Raw genomic sequence first — 16,645 nt, forward strand, 5'->3', positions numbered from 1 at the left:
CTACAACTCCCAGAAATCCCAGCCAGTTTACCAGCTGTTAGGATTTATAGGAGTTGAAAGCCAAAACATCTGAGGATCCACAGGCTGAGCACCACTACATAACTGGAGATCCTGCAGGCCGGGCCTGATTTCTCAAAGAGCTCTTTAAACTATAATTTTATAAACCTGGCATTGCACCCAACACATGCACAATTTATCTCCATTGACTCTCATGTGACATTGCACTGCCCATTCTCTCAGTTTGAGGAGATATTCCAATCCCTTTGCAAACTATTTCTAAGTAATTTAGTGTTATCGGTAAACTTGGCCAATATACTAGTCATCCCCCTATAAAAGGTTAAACTGTTCCTAGTATAAATCTGTTAGGACGCCCATTCTAATGCTGTCCTTGGTTTCAGGAACAATTTATACTTGTTTTTTAACCTGTTTTGATGCATAGGAGGAGTATGAAGTCTGTCCACGAGCTTTTGAGTGGTATTCTGACAAAAGCTTTTTAAAAGTCCTATTAACAACATTTACAAGACTACATCTGTCCACATGCTTATAAGAGCTTTTCAAAGAGATAACCAAGAAGTATGGAAATCATGACTCGGCACTTTGTATGTTTTTAATTTGTTTACTGTATCTATATGTTTTTATTGTTTACACTTTTTTAACTGTTTTATAATTTAATATGGTATGTTTATTGTTATGTTCACGATGCAGTACTGAATGTTTGCCATAGTTTGTAAGTCGCTCTGAGTCCCCTTCAGGGTGAGAAGGGTGGGGTATAACTATAGGAAAGAAAGAAAGAAAGAAAGAAAGAAAGAAAGAAAGAACAGTAAAAGTTTGTCAAGACTGGGCCTGCTTTTGCAGAAATCTTATTAATTCTATTTCAGCAAGACTTGCATTTTTATGTGCTCTTTAAGTAGCTATACATATAGTGTGCTGCACTCCAAAATTCTTCTTGATATGCTTAAAAATAACTTCGGTTTTAAGGCCCTGAGTATATATGTTGAGATTTGAAGAGTTCACGTTTATTCATACGAAAATGCAACTCTGATTTAACCTTTCAAACAAATACAGGCAAAAGATGTTAAATCTGAGCAAACTCCTCAAAACATTTTGCTCCACAACAATCACTCCACAACAATCACTCTAATACATGACTATAAATGAAAAGAGATGCTAAAGAAGTGTGCATACATGCTCGCTGTCAGATATACATAAAGCCAGTTACCTGAAATGTCACTAATTTCAGTTATGGAATTGAACATGTTTATACCTTTTTACCAGTATAAATCACCTAAAACTAGAAGTACTGTGGACTGTGCTTTGTGATTATAGTTCAAAAATATTCCTGTATACACCGATTTCAATCAGATACCAGTTTTATTTATAAGAATAAAAAATAATAAAAAGACTGTGCTGAACAACATACCTTTTAGATAAAATACATCTTTGTTGAGAGCTTATTTTTTTACATGAGCCTAGGCTGGCAATAGATGAGGAGGCTTGTTCACCTGATTGCAGCTTGTTAGCATCAGATAGATTAGCATCAGTTAAAAGATCCTTTTGCATGTATTTTCTTCCTGTTTTCGTCCTCAGAACATTCGTCAACATAACTTTGGGTTGCCTGCCATACATATAATAATTAAAGTTCTGAAATCCATCAAAAGAATGCTTGGTTGAATGATTATATCACAGCTGTTTAAGAAATCTCAATTTTTATTAAGTGAAACTACCAAGAAGCTGACAACCATGAGTGTAAACAAGAGATGACAAGTAAGTGAAGTGTCCCAATGGACAGATGAAGATCCGATCAACTAGAAGTATTAATGTTAATTTCAATTTGCCTTTGCCATTTTAGCTGTTGGCCTTTCATTTCATGTCAAGAAAAACTCCAGCATGCATAAAATCACATAGTAAATAAACTAAGACTGAATTCTGAAAATTGGAAAGCTATCTTCAACCAAACTAGATCTCTATTTTTGCAGCCATCAGTTAAGCAGACTGTGTAATTATCTCGGTTATTATTTTACTTTCCACTTGGATGTATCTTAACAGACTCTCCATCAGTATTCATTAAGATGAAATGATAATGCATAGTTGTGATTTTAATACAAAGAAAAATTGTTCTTCAATAATTTTCCATATGAATTTGGGGGGCTCTTGACAAGATGCTTTTTGACGCCTAAAAGACAATTGTTCTCCTCTTAGTGGCCCCATCACTGATCCTAGCTAAATCTCTTCGATCTAACCTACATCGAGCGCGCAAAAGGAGAGTGTAAGGCAAGCAGAAACTGCTGCTCCAATTTCTTGCCACAGCTTGTTTACTTAGAGATAAAAGGTAAGGAAGAGGAGAAGCTAGGCTGTGGTGCTCTGAAAGAGGCAAATTACAAAAGAATATCAAGCCCTGGTACCAGGTTGCTTTTAATCCTTTTACATATCTCTTATCAACCAATAAATTATTTTCATTCTCTGCACTCTTATAGTCTGTGCATGAGATATGAAGTGGCAGTTTGAATGTATAAAACCATGTTCAGTTCTATACTGTAAGTCCTATAGAAGAGGCATGAGGTTGATAAAAGAATTGGTAAGCCATGGATATGTCTTCTGGGCAAAGAGGAGAACTGAAGTAATAGTCCAAAGAGGATATTAAAAATGAGAGGAAAAACTGAAGTGTTTCCTTTCCTAGGATGTTAATACATACTGCTCTTCAAGTGAGTAAGAGGAGGAATTCACCAGGAATGCAAATAAATTAGTTTCACTGTTAAAAAGCAACTAATTTTAAGTTTCACAAGATATGCGAGTCAACAAATTCTTTCTCAACTGAAAAATGATGTTCCAAAGATGCCTCATAACACTTTACTGAAAGTGAAAAATGGCTAATGACAGCAGTGTAACATGGAATACCTATTCATGAAAAACATTAACATGCAATTTCTTTTAACAATATTTAGGCAAAGCTGCCTGAAACAGTCAGACTGAACAAAACATACCTTTTAGATATAAAAAGGCTTTCATGAAGAGGACTGAATATTTGCCATATCTCTACAGTGTCAACAGACGATGGGGTTTGTTGATCTGATTGCAACTTGGCACCATGAGATAAATTAGCATCAGTTATAAGCTGTGTCTCTGTGTATTTTCTTCCTACTTCCGTCTTCAGGACATTCGTCAAGATAACTTTGGGTTGCCTGCCATACATATAATAATGATAATGATAAATAATGAAGTCTAAATAAGAGAAATGAATTCAGTGAAGTTTCCTGTACTAATCTGAATGTTATATCCTAATTAAAGAATACTTCAACCAAAAACATGTACTGTATCTTACTATAATGAAAGAAGTTAACTTTCTTCTTCGTCTAATATATCTGCATATTCATCCTTGAGAGAACTTTCCTCACTTCATATTGAGAATTTGGTCACTTCTATTTTCTTTGAAACGATCCTTGTGAATTATGCCTGAAATGTTTGTTATGCCTTGTTTTGGTGACATCTGCATTTGTGGCCATATGCAATGCCTTAATTGAAAAATCATGAACTTATAGAAATATAGTAAGTAAAGCTAAGACTGTCTGAGGCACAGGATTCCTTTGTCACAGATGAATCCTGAGGAAGCCAGAGAAATCAAGAATCTAGTCCAAAATCATAGCCAGAAGTGCCAAAGCTGTGGTTTCTTCTTCTAGGTCCAGTTCAACACAAATGAAGATAAAGGAACTCTTCTCTTACCTGTGACAAATTCATTTTCATCAGAGGAGAAATATCATACAGGATTGGGTGGCTCCTTCCACTCACTCCAGATAGACAGAAAATAATTGTGTGAGAGAACTACCCTTAGAATTGAAGAAATGAATGTTCCAGAGGTAGAGAACACCTTCAATAATTTATTAACATATAAAGCTGAATAGATATGAAGCCAGGTAAGTCTGAAGTATAATTGCTTATTACAGGCAAGAGCTATGTACAATCTAACACCTTTGTATACCAGCACCTCACAGGGTGGGAAGGACGTTAGTCCCTTGTCTGCTGAAAATGGTAAGAAAAATGTTCCTTTTTCCAGTGGATAAAAAAGTAACATACAATAATATTGGGATTTGTCAGAGTTTCCCACGCTAGAGTGTATTGTGCTGGATCCCAATATATTTGGTTTTCACTGCCTGCTGTAGGACCCTGCAATCAAAGCCAATGTCATCTGATTCAAGGTGGTTGAGCATATGGTTATAATGATGGGTAGCCTAAATGTGGCAGCACTGGAAATTTCTGCCAGGGGAACATTAGTGGACAACACTGCTGTTGTTGTAGCCGCATAAACTATGTTCCCTGGAGATGGAGTCCCCAGGGAGTCACAGCAGGTTATAATGCATGGTCTGATCCACCTATTCAGGGTGGTGGAAGACACTGTCTTGCCCTGAGAGGGTGGCTTGAAGAAGACAAATGGCTTCAGTGAAGCAAAAGCTGCTTGTCATTCTCAGGTATGAGGTATGACAAAAAAAGTAATGAGACTGATCTTCTTTTAACTATGAGTTTTATTCTGTGTCCAAATCAAGGTTATTCCCTTCTAAGTAGTTCTCTTGGGCAACTACACAGTGACGTTGTTCCCATTGTTCATAGCATTGATGAAAGGCTTCTTCTTGAATGTGTTTCAGCTCATCAGCTACACTCTTCAGGACATTATCCAAAGTATCAAAATAGTACCCTTTCAGGTGATTTTTGAGCTGGGAAAGTAAAAAAAGTAACAGAGACTGAGATTTGGCTAACAAGGGGGCTGGGGAACTGTGGGAAAGCTTTTTTCTGCCAAAAATGCATTAATGGAGACTGGCATCCGACACAAGTTGTTGTGATGCAGCATCCAAGTGCATGCAATGCCTGGTTGCACACATGCCACTCTCTTCCTGTGCCTTTCGAGGGCTTCCCAATAAAAAGTTTGATTGATACTTTGTCCTGGAGGCACACATTCCTTGTTTGAATGCGATTTTCCTACTTCTTGGCAGGGGATTGCACTGGATGGCCTACGAGGTCTCTTCCTACTCTATGATTCTATGATCCTGTCAGAATAAAGAGTATCGATTTGATTTTTGATTTGTTCATTCTCACTTTCTTGAGACAGGGAGAGTTTGCAGTGTGCCATTCACATCTTTAGCGTTTGGTCTCAATGCTAAGAATTCATCAACTGAAGAATTTTTGCTCCTTTTCAAAACAGTTCAGAAGATCAACCCAACTAAGCCTTCTGTTCAGTTGTGAGGTTTTTTGGAACAATCTTGACACACACGTTTATCGTGCCCTAATCCTGTATTAAAATCCGATGGATGATAACTTGGCTCAAATTGAATTCACAACTGATTTTCTCAAAGTCAGTCAATGATCTTACATCAGAAGAGTCCTCATCCTTTCCACACTGTTGTCCATTTTTGAGGTTGAGGATCGTCCTACATGAGGTTCTTCTTACATTTATTCTTGGCCCTCTAAAAAGGCTTTGTTGCATCTGAACTTGTGGCCTGGATAGCTAATGTTCTCCATAAACCCTATGTAATTTTTCAGAAGTCACAATAGCGGATTCACCATTTTTTACACAAAATTTGATAGCACAACGTTGCTCTAATTTTTGCCGGTCCACTTTTTTAGTGTTCCTCACAAACACAATATTACATCAGACACTTTTAACAACTAGATAGCAACTGTAACCAAGTTTAAACTTGTGCTGAGTTTATGGCAGGGGTTACCCTAACTGCCAGGTGAAGGGAGAAGCAGCAGTGTTGTTGGTTTGTGCACAACATTGCCGGTCTCATTACTTTTCTGTCATACCTCTTATATACAGAGCGCCTGCGGTTATTCAAGTTGCGCCATATCTTTTTCAATTCTTTCAATGGTCAAGGGCTGAAGGGTGAGAGGACTACTTCCTGTAACCTATGGAAGGTGGAATGAGTCGCCCTAAAGGGCTGAGAACGGCGGTCAACAAATGCAGCTAATAAATAATAAATGTACATTGGGAATGAAAATTGGCCACCACAGAGTCAGATTGAATGATAGAGATCCTTGTGCACTGGCAGGGCACCTAGCTGTGGCTGTCTATGTACCAAGGTTACAGCAGTCAGGGAGAGAATCTTACACAATTGGTGCTTCAGGAAGGATTCCCATAGATGTTTAAATGGTGGAATCATCGGCACCATCAGGATGTGTATAGGTCCTGGGAAGTGATTGGTGCTAAACACAGAGCAAGTAATAACAAACCTTTAAGAAATCTTTGCACATGTGGATGGAAAGCCTTAATCTATGGAACTGTACATTAAATCAAATTTGAGCATATATATTATCAGACAGCACATTGTGTGGGCTGAGTGCTAGAATGGGAGACCAGACCCAAATCTCCACTTGGTCATGAAAACCCACTTGCAAGTCACAATCTACCAATCCCAAAGAAAGGAAATGGGGAAAAGCCCTTTTTCGAAATAAATCTTGCCAAGAAAAAAAAAACCCTAGTGAGGATGATATGACGAGACACAACACCAAGCTGTGGGCTCACAGAATGCAAGCAGAACATTGCTACAGGCTAAATTTCATAGGGGGGGGGGGGTTACCAAAACTACATCATAAACACAGCCCCTTCAAGAAAATAGTATGAAATTTGTAGGATTGCTACAAGTCAACACACATATATACCAACTAATCTTATATAAAATAGCCTGCAACTTGCAGCAAAATCCATTATGCTAAGATGCATGTTCTAGGGCTTCTAAGGTCCATCTACATTGAAATGCAGTTTCAAACCAGTATTGAACAAACTGGTTTTGCTGTGCTGATAATTACATAGGAAATCCTGAAACCAGGGCCTAGATGGTGATCACACAAACTACAGAGAATTGATGCACATTGAAACTTTTCTTTTCCACACCTTTGTGAGAGGCTGCCACAGTCTGAAGCTAGCTTTGAATTGAATGAAATGGTCAGTGGAGATGGGGATTAAGACAAGTACTAATATTTTCAGAACAATTGAGTCCTCTAGGTTAAAGCTGAATTTTATTTCTGAGCTCTGGAATCCAAAGATCAAGGACTCATGGAGTAATAGGCCCATCTGTAGGAATTCCTATGTAAAATGTAACTTTTGAAACTAATTAACAAGTACTTCTGCTTGTCGAAACCCCTTCAAGGCTCCTCCAGATGGGTGTTTGGCAATGACTCTTTAGAAGAAAAAACTGCTCTAATTGTTTTAGTGACTTCAGAAAAAGGAAGGGGATAAAGAGGAAACTCTTATTTCTGATACCAAATTCACAATAACTTTTATTTGTGGGGAGAATATTTCCTTGGCAAAAAGAGAATCCTGTTATATGTAGATTGTGACAAAATTAGGGATCTGTATAACTGCATTTTGTAAACATATAAATATTTGTGTTGCATGTGTTGATACTGTATATGGCACATACAAAGCAGGTTCTAAGTACTGAAAAGTCACTTGCTTCTCCCACAGTTAAATATGTTTTTAAAAAACCCTTCACATATCCAAAAGCTTATCTCCCAAAGAAAATTTAATTCTCAGCTTCTTAGATAAAGCTAATTTGTAGGCCATCTACACTGACCATTTAACACAGTTTCAAACCGGTATTAAGGAAAGTAGTTTCACTGTGTAGATGATTACATAAGAAATCCTGAAACCAATTTGAGGCTCAGATGATAATTACACAAGCCACAGAACATTAATAAGGTCTTTCTTTCATGCATTTATGTTGGTGTTTGCTGTCTGGCTGCTGCAGTTTGAAGCTATCTTTGAACTGCATTAAATGGTCAGGGTAGATAAGGCCTCTGTGGACAGAAAGATGCAGTTTCACATTTAAGCACTCAGCATTTGTATAGCGCTTGGTAACAAACTTGGCCAGAATGATATAAGCTAGAGTATATTGTACCATAAGTCTAATACCAAATAAAAAATGAAAAAGAACCCAATGAAATTAATATACTGTATTTCCTCGCATAATAGTCACACTTTTATGCCTTTTTTACCAAAAGAGGGGAATACTTTTTTTTGTTTTTAAAACTGCCTTACCTCTGAGGAGGAGGGACGATGCAGCCCCAAACAAACAGCTCCATTTCTGTTTTTTTTTTTAACTGTCTTGCCTCTGAGAAAAGAAGGAAGATGCGAGCTCCAAAAAGCTCCATTTCAGATTTCAGAGAAAGAAGGAAAGGAGAATCTGAATCCCAAAGGGCTGTGTGACGATTATGCGAAAAAAGGCTACGAGCCAATTTTTGGAGACAAAAAAGGGATGAAACTATTGTGTGGTGGTGACTATTATGTGGTGAATTGTGGTACTTGTATAGGCTCATTCTTTGGTTCTACAGTTATACCTAGATAACTGTAAATGCTCGCTTGTTATTTATGCTTGTAGCACGCATTCAATTATACATGAAAACCACTCCTTTGACAAAAGCTAGAACAGTGGGGAACCAGGTTGTCTGCGCTGAACTCCCGAAAACAACTGTCTCTCTGCATGGAGCCTTAAGCCTCCCTTGGCAGAGGAAGGAGAACTTCCTTCTCAGCTAAGATAAGCAATGGAAGCTTGGCTGTATTTATTTCAGCAGAGGAAGGAGACAAACTCCTTTCTCAGTAGATAAAAATGGCAGAAACAGCTGCACTTCTCTCAGTAGGGGAGATGAACTCCTTTCTTGGCAGAGAGGTCTATGGCTCCATGCAGCAGAGCATTACCCCAAAACAAACAAACAAAACATTGTATTCACAAGGATTCCTGTAAAATACAGGTTTTAGTTCCATCATCCATTGGCTTTCATAATGATAGGTGCGAACGCAGTGTTCTAGGGGATAACTTTTGAAGTATTCCATTTTCCCTTTTCCCTATCTGTTTGTTTTTGCATGTGAAACAGAGACCAGTTTGGCTAATTTCTAAACAGGCCAGGTGAAAAACTTGGCTTAATAAACTGCTTAGCATGAGGTACACCAGTGCCACTAACCATGTGATGTTGGCATAACACTGCAGTGCCACTAACCATGTTATGTTGGCATAACACTTGACAAGAACTACATTAGTTGCCTTTTTAAAGAGGGTTTATGTAAATATTAATAGGATATTACAGAGAGAAGGAGGATGTTCCACTAAAAAAAGGCAATAACATAGTGCTGCAACAACATAGTGGTGATTTGAAATTGATTTGATTGATAAAACTGACAGCACTCTCTATACAACAATAGATGAAGAAATGGAAATCCCACCTTACATTTTAGGGACAACACACAACTCAAGAAATGGAAGCTTCTGTAATCAAATGGTGTGACTGTGAGTTAGAGAGTTGATCGCCCCTGCTTTTTGAAGCCTCATCACTTACCCATATCCAGATTCTTCATCACTAAAGCCATACTTCTCTGAGTGCCTTTTCCTTTTCCAGTTTGGGTGAAACTTGTTTTGTGATCTTGATGTCCACTGAAATAGGCAGAGGAAATTAAAAGATAGATATTAAGTATGTGAAAAGATAGCAAAGGGAAAAATGGAAAATTGAAGAAGGGACTACTTTAAAATTGTAAAAAAAAAAAACCCAACAACAACAACAAAACCTAATATTATTTTTTCAAACAATAAAACACCCCAGTGTGACAATGTAACACCATGACATCAACATGAATGAAAATGTTGTTTTCTACACAGTAGGAATAAACATATTAGTCCAAAATATATACAAGGATATTATTTCAGGAATTCGTTTTGTTCGGATTCTAGCTTACAGAGGAAGAATTAGGTAGGTTTGAATTAAAAAACAAAGGTCACAAATGTTTCCATTAGCCCCTATTGAAGAGAACACAAATTTGCTTGTTTCTGCAATTTAATTGTGTAAGTGGAGTTACATGTTTATTTTCCTACTGAGAAGAACCACCAAATAATATACAGCTCAGTCTTATCCAAGGGTGCATCTATACTGTGTAATTAATACAGTCTGACATCACTTTAGCTGGCATGGCTCAGTGTTCTAGAACAGGGGTCCTCAAACTAAGGCCCGGGGGCCAGATGCGGCCCTCCAAGGTAATTTACCCGGCCCTCGCTCAGGGTCAACCTAAGTCTGAAATGACTTGAAAGCACACAACAACAACAATCCTATCTCAGCCAATAGCAGGACCACACTTCCCATTGAGATACTAATAAGTTTATATTTATTAAAATTGTTCTTCGTTTTAATTATTGTATTGTTTTTAAGTGGGGTTTTTTTGCACTACAAATAAGATATGTGCAGTGTGCATAGGAATTCATTCATTTTTTTTTTCAGATTATAATCCGGCCCTCCAACAGCACTCCAACAGTTTGCGAGACTGTGACCTGGCCTTCTGTTTAAAAAGTTTGAGGACCCCTGTTCTAGAATCATGGCAGATGTAGTTTTATAAGATCTGTAGTCTTCTCTGGCCAAAAGTACTGATGCCTCACCAAACTACAAATCTTGGGATGTTAAAGAATGATACTGGCAATAGGCCTGGTAATCTCCCCCATTTCAAAACCACAGCTTCCACTAGATCATCAATTTTATCAGCTGAAAAATATTTCAAAACATTTATAAATATTTCAGTTTCTGCAAATTTTCAACAATTATAGATTTAAAAAAAAAAAAGATCAATGCTTATTCAAAAATAGTTCTAGTCTACTAAACTCAGAGTAGAACTGACTATAAATGCTATTTACCCCTTGTAATGGATTATCCCACTGATGAGCATCTGCAAGTCTTGACAATGGAGATTGAGCATGGACATCATCTGATTGTGTTTCTGATACCTTCTTTGGTATTCGATACTGAAACAAGAAAGATCATGGATTCACATTACTTATACAAGCAGGAAACAATATCCAACACCAAATTAAAGTACAAAAACAAGTTAAGATTCAATATTTGGTGATTTTTACATAACACAAAAATGTATTGACTCGAGCCAAGGTTGGGAAATGCAGCAACTACTGGTAAATTTCAAAATAAAAATAGATACCACTAAAATTACATTAATTGAGGCAGTAGTAAGGTTTTTTTTTTCATATTTACATAAAACTGTAATTTAAGATAAGCCCGTCCAACTCTGATTAAATCATTATTTTAACCCCTTTCAATGTAAATGTGCTTATGTATCCTTCCAATAATAACAAAGAGAGAAAAATAATAAATGTATTTATAACAATAATAATAAAGTATAATAATAAATGTAATAATTATTATAAAGTACAATAATAAATTTAATAAACATAAGAGTAAAATAATAAATGTAATAATAACAGAGTAAAATAATAAATGCAATAACAATAATAGAATAAAATAATACATGTAATAATAATAACAACAGGGTAAAATAATAAATAACTTCAACTCAAGTATAAGCCGAGGGGGGCTTTTTCAGCCTTAAAAATGGGCTGAAAAACCCGGCTTATACTTGAGTATATACAGTAATTCTGCCTTTGTTGCTACAAACACACGTTTCCTTTCTAAAAATGTTTCATATATTTTAAATTTTATTTCTATACATTGCTTCCTCTATTTGCAGAATACCATCAGACAAACTGCCAAAATAAGGGATGTACATTAGGGGCTACTTACTTTATGTTGAACTAAAGATGATTTTTTCCCACATCCTTCCATAATTGCTGCTGAAAAGAAAAGATTAAAAAAAACAGTATTCTGCATCTTGTTATAAGAAAGCATTGTCAAAAACAATTAACTAGGAATCATTGAACCTTATTAGATAGAACCTATTTCCAGCTCTTAAAAGTACAAACATCCCTTGTGAATAAAAACATTTTTTCAATAATTGCTCTTCTGTACAGAGAGAAAAAGGTAGTCAAAACATAAAGAGAAATTCAAGGATTGATTTCTTATTTGGCAGCTAGATTCAATGCTCTGCTGGTGAAACTTTTGGAACTTTCTTCCCCTGTCATCCTGTCAATGCAATTAAACTGCATTATGAAACTGCATTATATGGGAGTGTAGAGGGGGGCCAAGCAGATAGGTCGCTTTTGTATAAAATCAGTGGATCATTCTTTTGAGTAGATATCACAATCAAAAGAGAAACTGAAATTGCTGCCTTGCGTGCTTCCATCCAGGATGTTTCTTTAAATTTGCGGAACCATTCAGCACTACAGGAAGTATACCTATATAGAGATTTACTCATGGTGTGATTGAGAATTATCTGTGGTTGGACGCAAAGTCTTAAGAATAACACAAGAGCAAATAAATGCAGGTCAAGTTCAAGTCCTAACTAAAATAGACTCATTGACTGAACAGGGTGTATTTCAATGCTGACATTATTTAGCAACTGATTCAACACATCTACTCTAGCTATGACTAGCAACTACAGTGAGGTTAGTACTTCTTTCTTAAGCTCCATCTACACTGACCATTTAATGCAGTTTGAATTTCAAGTATGGCAGCCGCACAACTAACTTGCACAAAATCATACAGAAGAAAAACTTGATGTGCATCAGTGTTCTGTAGTTGCGCAATCACCATCTAGGCCTCAAACTGATAAAGCACTTGCGCAGCTAAAATATTCTTTAGGCCACCCTCCATCTCTCTAATCTACAAGATGATTAACAATGTTTTTAAAAGGCTCAATTTTATCCTCCTTTAAAAACCAATAAACTATAAATTTCTCTTATTAAAAATCAGATTTGTAATTAAATGCACTTTATGTGGGAATACCTTTGAAGATGATAAATAATAATAATAATAATAATAATAATAAAGCTTTATTTATATCCCACTCCCCGAAGGGACTCGGAGCAGCTTACAACAAACAAAATAGAAATAAATAATAATAAACACAGATACTGTCAAAAATAACTCAATAACAATAACATTGATCAGCGCCCTTTTCTACTGACCTTTAGAACGAGAACAAAGACATGGCTGTAGCACCAAGCTTTTGGCTAGAAAAATAATGCAATATAAAGTATACTTAAGAAAATGTGCAATATTTATTTATTTCGGACATTTGTATCCTGTCCTATCTCGACCTCTGCAGTGGGACTCAGGGAGGCTAACAACCAGCACACCATGGTGCCCACAACCAAAAGCATAAATATACAATTTAAAGAAAAACATTCAAACAGTATAAAAACATTCAAACAGTCAAACATTTAAGTCATCATCCTAAAAGCAGTCTGGAATGGCTATGGTGTACGATTTTTGGATCCTGTGATTTTAATATATATACTAGGATGATTTTAATGCTTCGTCTGAATGTTTAAATTTTGTTTATGACTTATGTTTAATGGTTTTAATGATTTTAAGTCATAGTTATATGTAGCAATTAATTATTATGATTTTTTCTTTTACTGTATGTCGGCATTGAATTTCTGCCATTAGTATGTTGAGTCCCCCCAGAGGTGAGAAAAGTGGTGTATAAATACAGTAAATAAATAAATAAATAAAACAAGGCAAACACAAAACCTTGTACATATGAGTCAAAAATGGCAACTATAGTCAAATAATTATAAAATATAGTGCAATTTAAAACATCCCAGGACCTATTTTAGTTTGTAAAATGAGAGGATCTAGTTATTGGATGACTTGGAAATTTTAGGTGGAAAAGAACTCTTCTAAACACTCAGTAGGTCTAAATGTATCAATGTTTAGATTATGGATCCTCAAACTAAGGCCTGAGGGCTGCATACGGCCCTCCGAGGTCATTTACCCAGCCCTCGCTCAGGGTCAAATCTGGAACTATTTGAAAGTACAACAACAATCTTATCTCATCAGCCAAAAGCAGACCAACACTTACCATTGAAATACTAATAAATTTATATTTGATAAAATTGTTCTTCATTTTAATTATTGTATTGTTTTAAGTGTTTTTTTGCACTACAAATAAGATATGTGCAGTAGAGTGTGCATAGGAATTCATTCATATTTTTTTTCAAATTATAATCCGGCCCTCCAACAGTTTGAGGGACTGTGACCTGGCCCTCGGCTTAAAAAGTTTTAGGACCCCTGGTTTAGATTATACATCCATTTTTTACTAGTAGATCGGCTGCTGGTGTTTTTGAACACAAATTAAAGTGCTGATATTACAAGTCTAAATGGTTAATTGAAAGACTATAATCATACCTTTATAAAACTAAGCAGGCTTTACTCCCTATAGCAGGGTTCCTCAAACCTTTTACTTCCTAATCAGGGGTCCTCAAACTTTTTAAACAGAGGGCCAGGTCACAGTCCCTCAAACTGTCGGAAGGCCAGATTATAATTTGAAAAAAACATGAATGAATTCCTATGCACACTACACATATCTTGTTTGTAGTGCTAAAGCCACTTAAAAACAATACAATAATTAAAATGAAGAACAATTTTATCAAATATAAATTTATTAGTATTTCAATGGGAAGTGTGGGTCTGCTTTTGGTTGATGAGATAGGATTGTTGTTGTTGTTGTTGTGTGCTTTTGAGTCGTTACAGACTTAGGTTGACCTTGATCGAGGGCCGGGTAAATGACCTTGGAGGGCTGCATCTGACCCCTGGGTTTGAGGACCCCTGCCCTATATGATCCCAAAGAGTGTCCACAATTTTATGAGATTTTTAATACCTACTTTTAAAATGGTTTGAATTTAAAGAGAGTTTTATCATTTCTTCATATTTTAACTGGTTCCGTGCAGACAAACTTTGTTTCATGCCTAAAATATCTCAAATATTTGTATAAAATTACCTTTAGGCTGTGTATATAAGTTGCTTATGAAAAATCAATAAATTTCATATTTAGATTTTGATGCAATCTTCTGAATATCCTGTTATAGATATATATGCAAAACTATTCCCAAATTTTAAAAAATCTGAAATCCAGGATACTTTTGGTGCCAGGTATTTCTGATGAAGGAAACTGGTCCTCTACCAGGTGTTTATCAGCCAGGTATAAAATTTTGGAAATCTATTGTACTCCCGAATGAACCAATTAATCACAACTGCTTTTTGAGCAAGAAGGACAGTCCCAAAGGGTTTTGTTTATTTCATAGGATGTGTGTTTTGTACTGAAATATATATTATTCTTTTGTAAAGAAAATGGAATTGGCTCTTCAGCCCAAATAAAAAGGGTGACTTGTTTCAGATAAAAGACTCATTTTATTTATGACTGTCTCTATCCCATGGATCAAGCTTTTTAAGCGCTCAAAAGATGCATTCAAACTTTGTCACACCCTTCACATGCCCCCCATAAGAGGATTTTGGAGAGGTCAAACTTTCACCAACAGATTTCATACATTGTCAAAGGCTTTCGTGGCTGGAATCACTAGGTTCTTGTGGGTTTTTTCAGGCTATAGGGCCATGTTCCAGAGGCATTTCTCCCGACGTTTCGCCTGCATCTATGGCAAGCATCCTCAGAGGTAGTGAGGTCTGTTGGAACTAAGACAATGGGTTTATATATCTGTGGAATGGCTGGGTTGGGGCAAAGAGCTCTTCTCTGCTGGAGCTAGGTGTGAATGTTTCAACTGACCACCTTCATTAGCATTTGAAGGCCTGGCTGAGCCTGGGAAAATCTTTTATTGAGAGGTGTTAAGATGTGCCTGGTTGTTTCCTCTCTGCTGTTTTGCTGTTGTAATTTTAGAGTTTTTTAATACTGGTAGCCAGATTTTGTTCATTTTCATGGACAAATTCATGGACAATTTCAACAATTTCTGTTGAAATTGTCCACATGCTTGTGGATTTCAATGGCTTCTCTGTGTAGTCTGACATGGTGGTTGTTGGTGTGGTCCAGCATTTCTGTGTTCTCAAATAATATGCTGTGTCCAGAAATGTCTCTGGAACATGGCCCTATAGCCCGAAAAAAACCCACAAGAACCTACATTTCATACATCTTAACAAATAGTTCAATTGTATCCAAAGATTTGTTCTTGAATTACCTATACTGGCAAATCGCATTTGACAGCATAGACTCCCCTACACCTCTGCAAATAGCCTTCAAAATGCCCTTCATAGGACGGTTATCTGTTCCTATGAGGTGATGTTTTAGACAACATGAGCATGCGGCTGAGGGGGGAAAGGAAGAGGCCTGAGGCTGTTAGGAATTGTGGGAGTTGAAGTCCAAATTCTACACTACACTATAGAATTCATACAGTTTGACACTTGAACTGCCACAGCTCAGTGCGATGGAATGATGGGGTTTGTAGTTTGGTGAGGTGTCAGTGCTCTTTGGCAGAGAATGCTAAAATACTTCAAAAACTACAACTTCCAAGATTTCATTGGTTGGAAGTGGGGCCAAAGTGCATCAATTCTTCGTTGCTTTTCTCTGGATCCCGCCTTCCTCCCGACACGGGGACTCAATTAGACAAAAGGGGGTTTGCTTGTGAGCCAAACGTATACCCCAACCTTGGCCTTCCTCCTCGGGCCGAGGCCCTCCAAGCCTCCCGATCTCTCCCTTTAAATCCCTCTACGTAGGACGCCGGCGCATTTAAGGAGAGCAGGAGGGAGAGGCGTTTCCGGCTGCTCCGAGGAAGACAACGCCGCCAGCAGCGAGGCAAGTCAGCCCCTCGCTTTGGGCCTTCCCTTGCTCACCTGCCCGGCTCTAGGCCGCTCCGCGCCGCCCCCGCTTTTGTTTATGCTGACGGCCGCTATTCCTGCAGGACTTCTGTGGGCCGCTTCCGGTACAGGCAGCGCCCCCTCAGCCCCCCCTTTTTTTTTTTCAAAACTGCCATGGCAACACCGAATGGGG

The 16,645-nt window shown here is 37.2% G+C and overlaps 1 protein-coding gene across 6 annotated transcripts in view; it reads right to left on the minus strand.

Moving 5' to 3' along the window:
* The window catches only part of SENP7 (SUMO specific peptidase 7), a 42,201-nt gene extending 25,602 nt beyond the window's left edge, over window positions 1–16,599 (minus strand). For 2 of the 6 annotated variants that reach the window (XM_060770703.2, XM_060770698.2), the window contains exons 1-6: window positions 16,489–16,599; window positions 11,551–11,600; window positions 10,653–10,760; window positions 9,316–9,410; window positions 2,982–3,179; window positions 1,421–1,615 (exon numbers count right to left, since the gene is read on the minus strand). In XM_060770703.2, coding sequence (XP_060626686.2) covers window positions 1,421–1,615; window positions 2,982–3,179; window positions 9,316–9,410; window positions 10,653–10,760; window positions 11,551–11,592 — 638 coding nt within the window. In that variant the 5' untranslated portion in view covers window positions 11,593–11,600; window positions 16,489–16,599. Of the gene's footprint in view, window positions 1–1,420; window positions 1,616–2,981; window positions 3,180–9,315; window positions 9,411–10,652; window positions 10,761–11,550; window positions 11,601–12,833; window positions 12,879–16,302; window positions 16,466–16,488 lie in introns of those variants that run through there. The other 4 variants (XM_060770699.2, XM_060770700.2, XM_060770702.2 and 1 more) reach the window with 4 other exon arrangements.
* Window positions 16,600–16,645: the final 46 nt, after the last annotated feature.

Source organism: Anolis sagrei, chromosome 3 (genome assembly GCF_037176765.1).
Source record: "Anolis sagrei isolate rAnoSag1 chromosome 3, rAnoSag1.mat, whole genome shotgun sequence".
Taxonomy (NCBI): Eukaryota; Metazoa; Chordata; class Lepidosauria; order Squamata; family Dactyloidae; genus Anolis; species Anolis sagrei.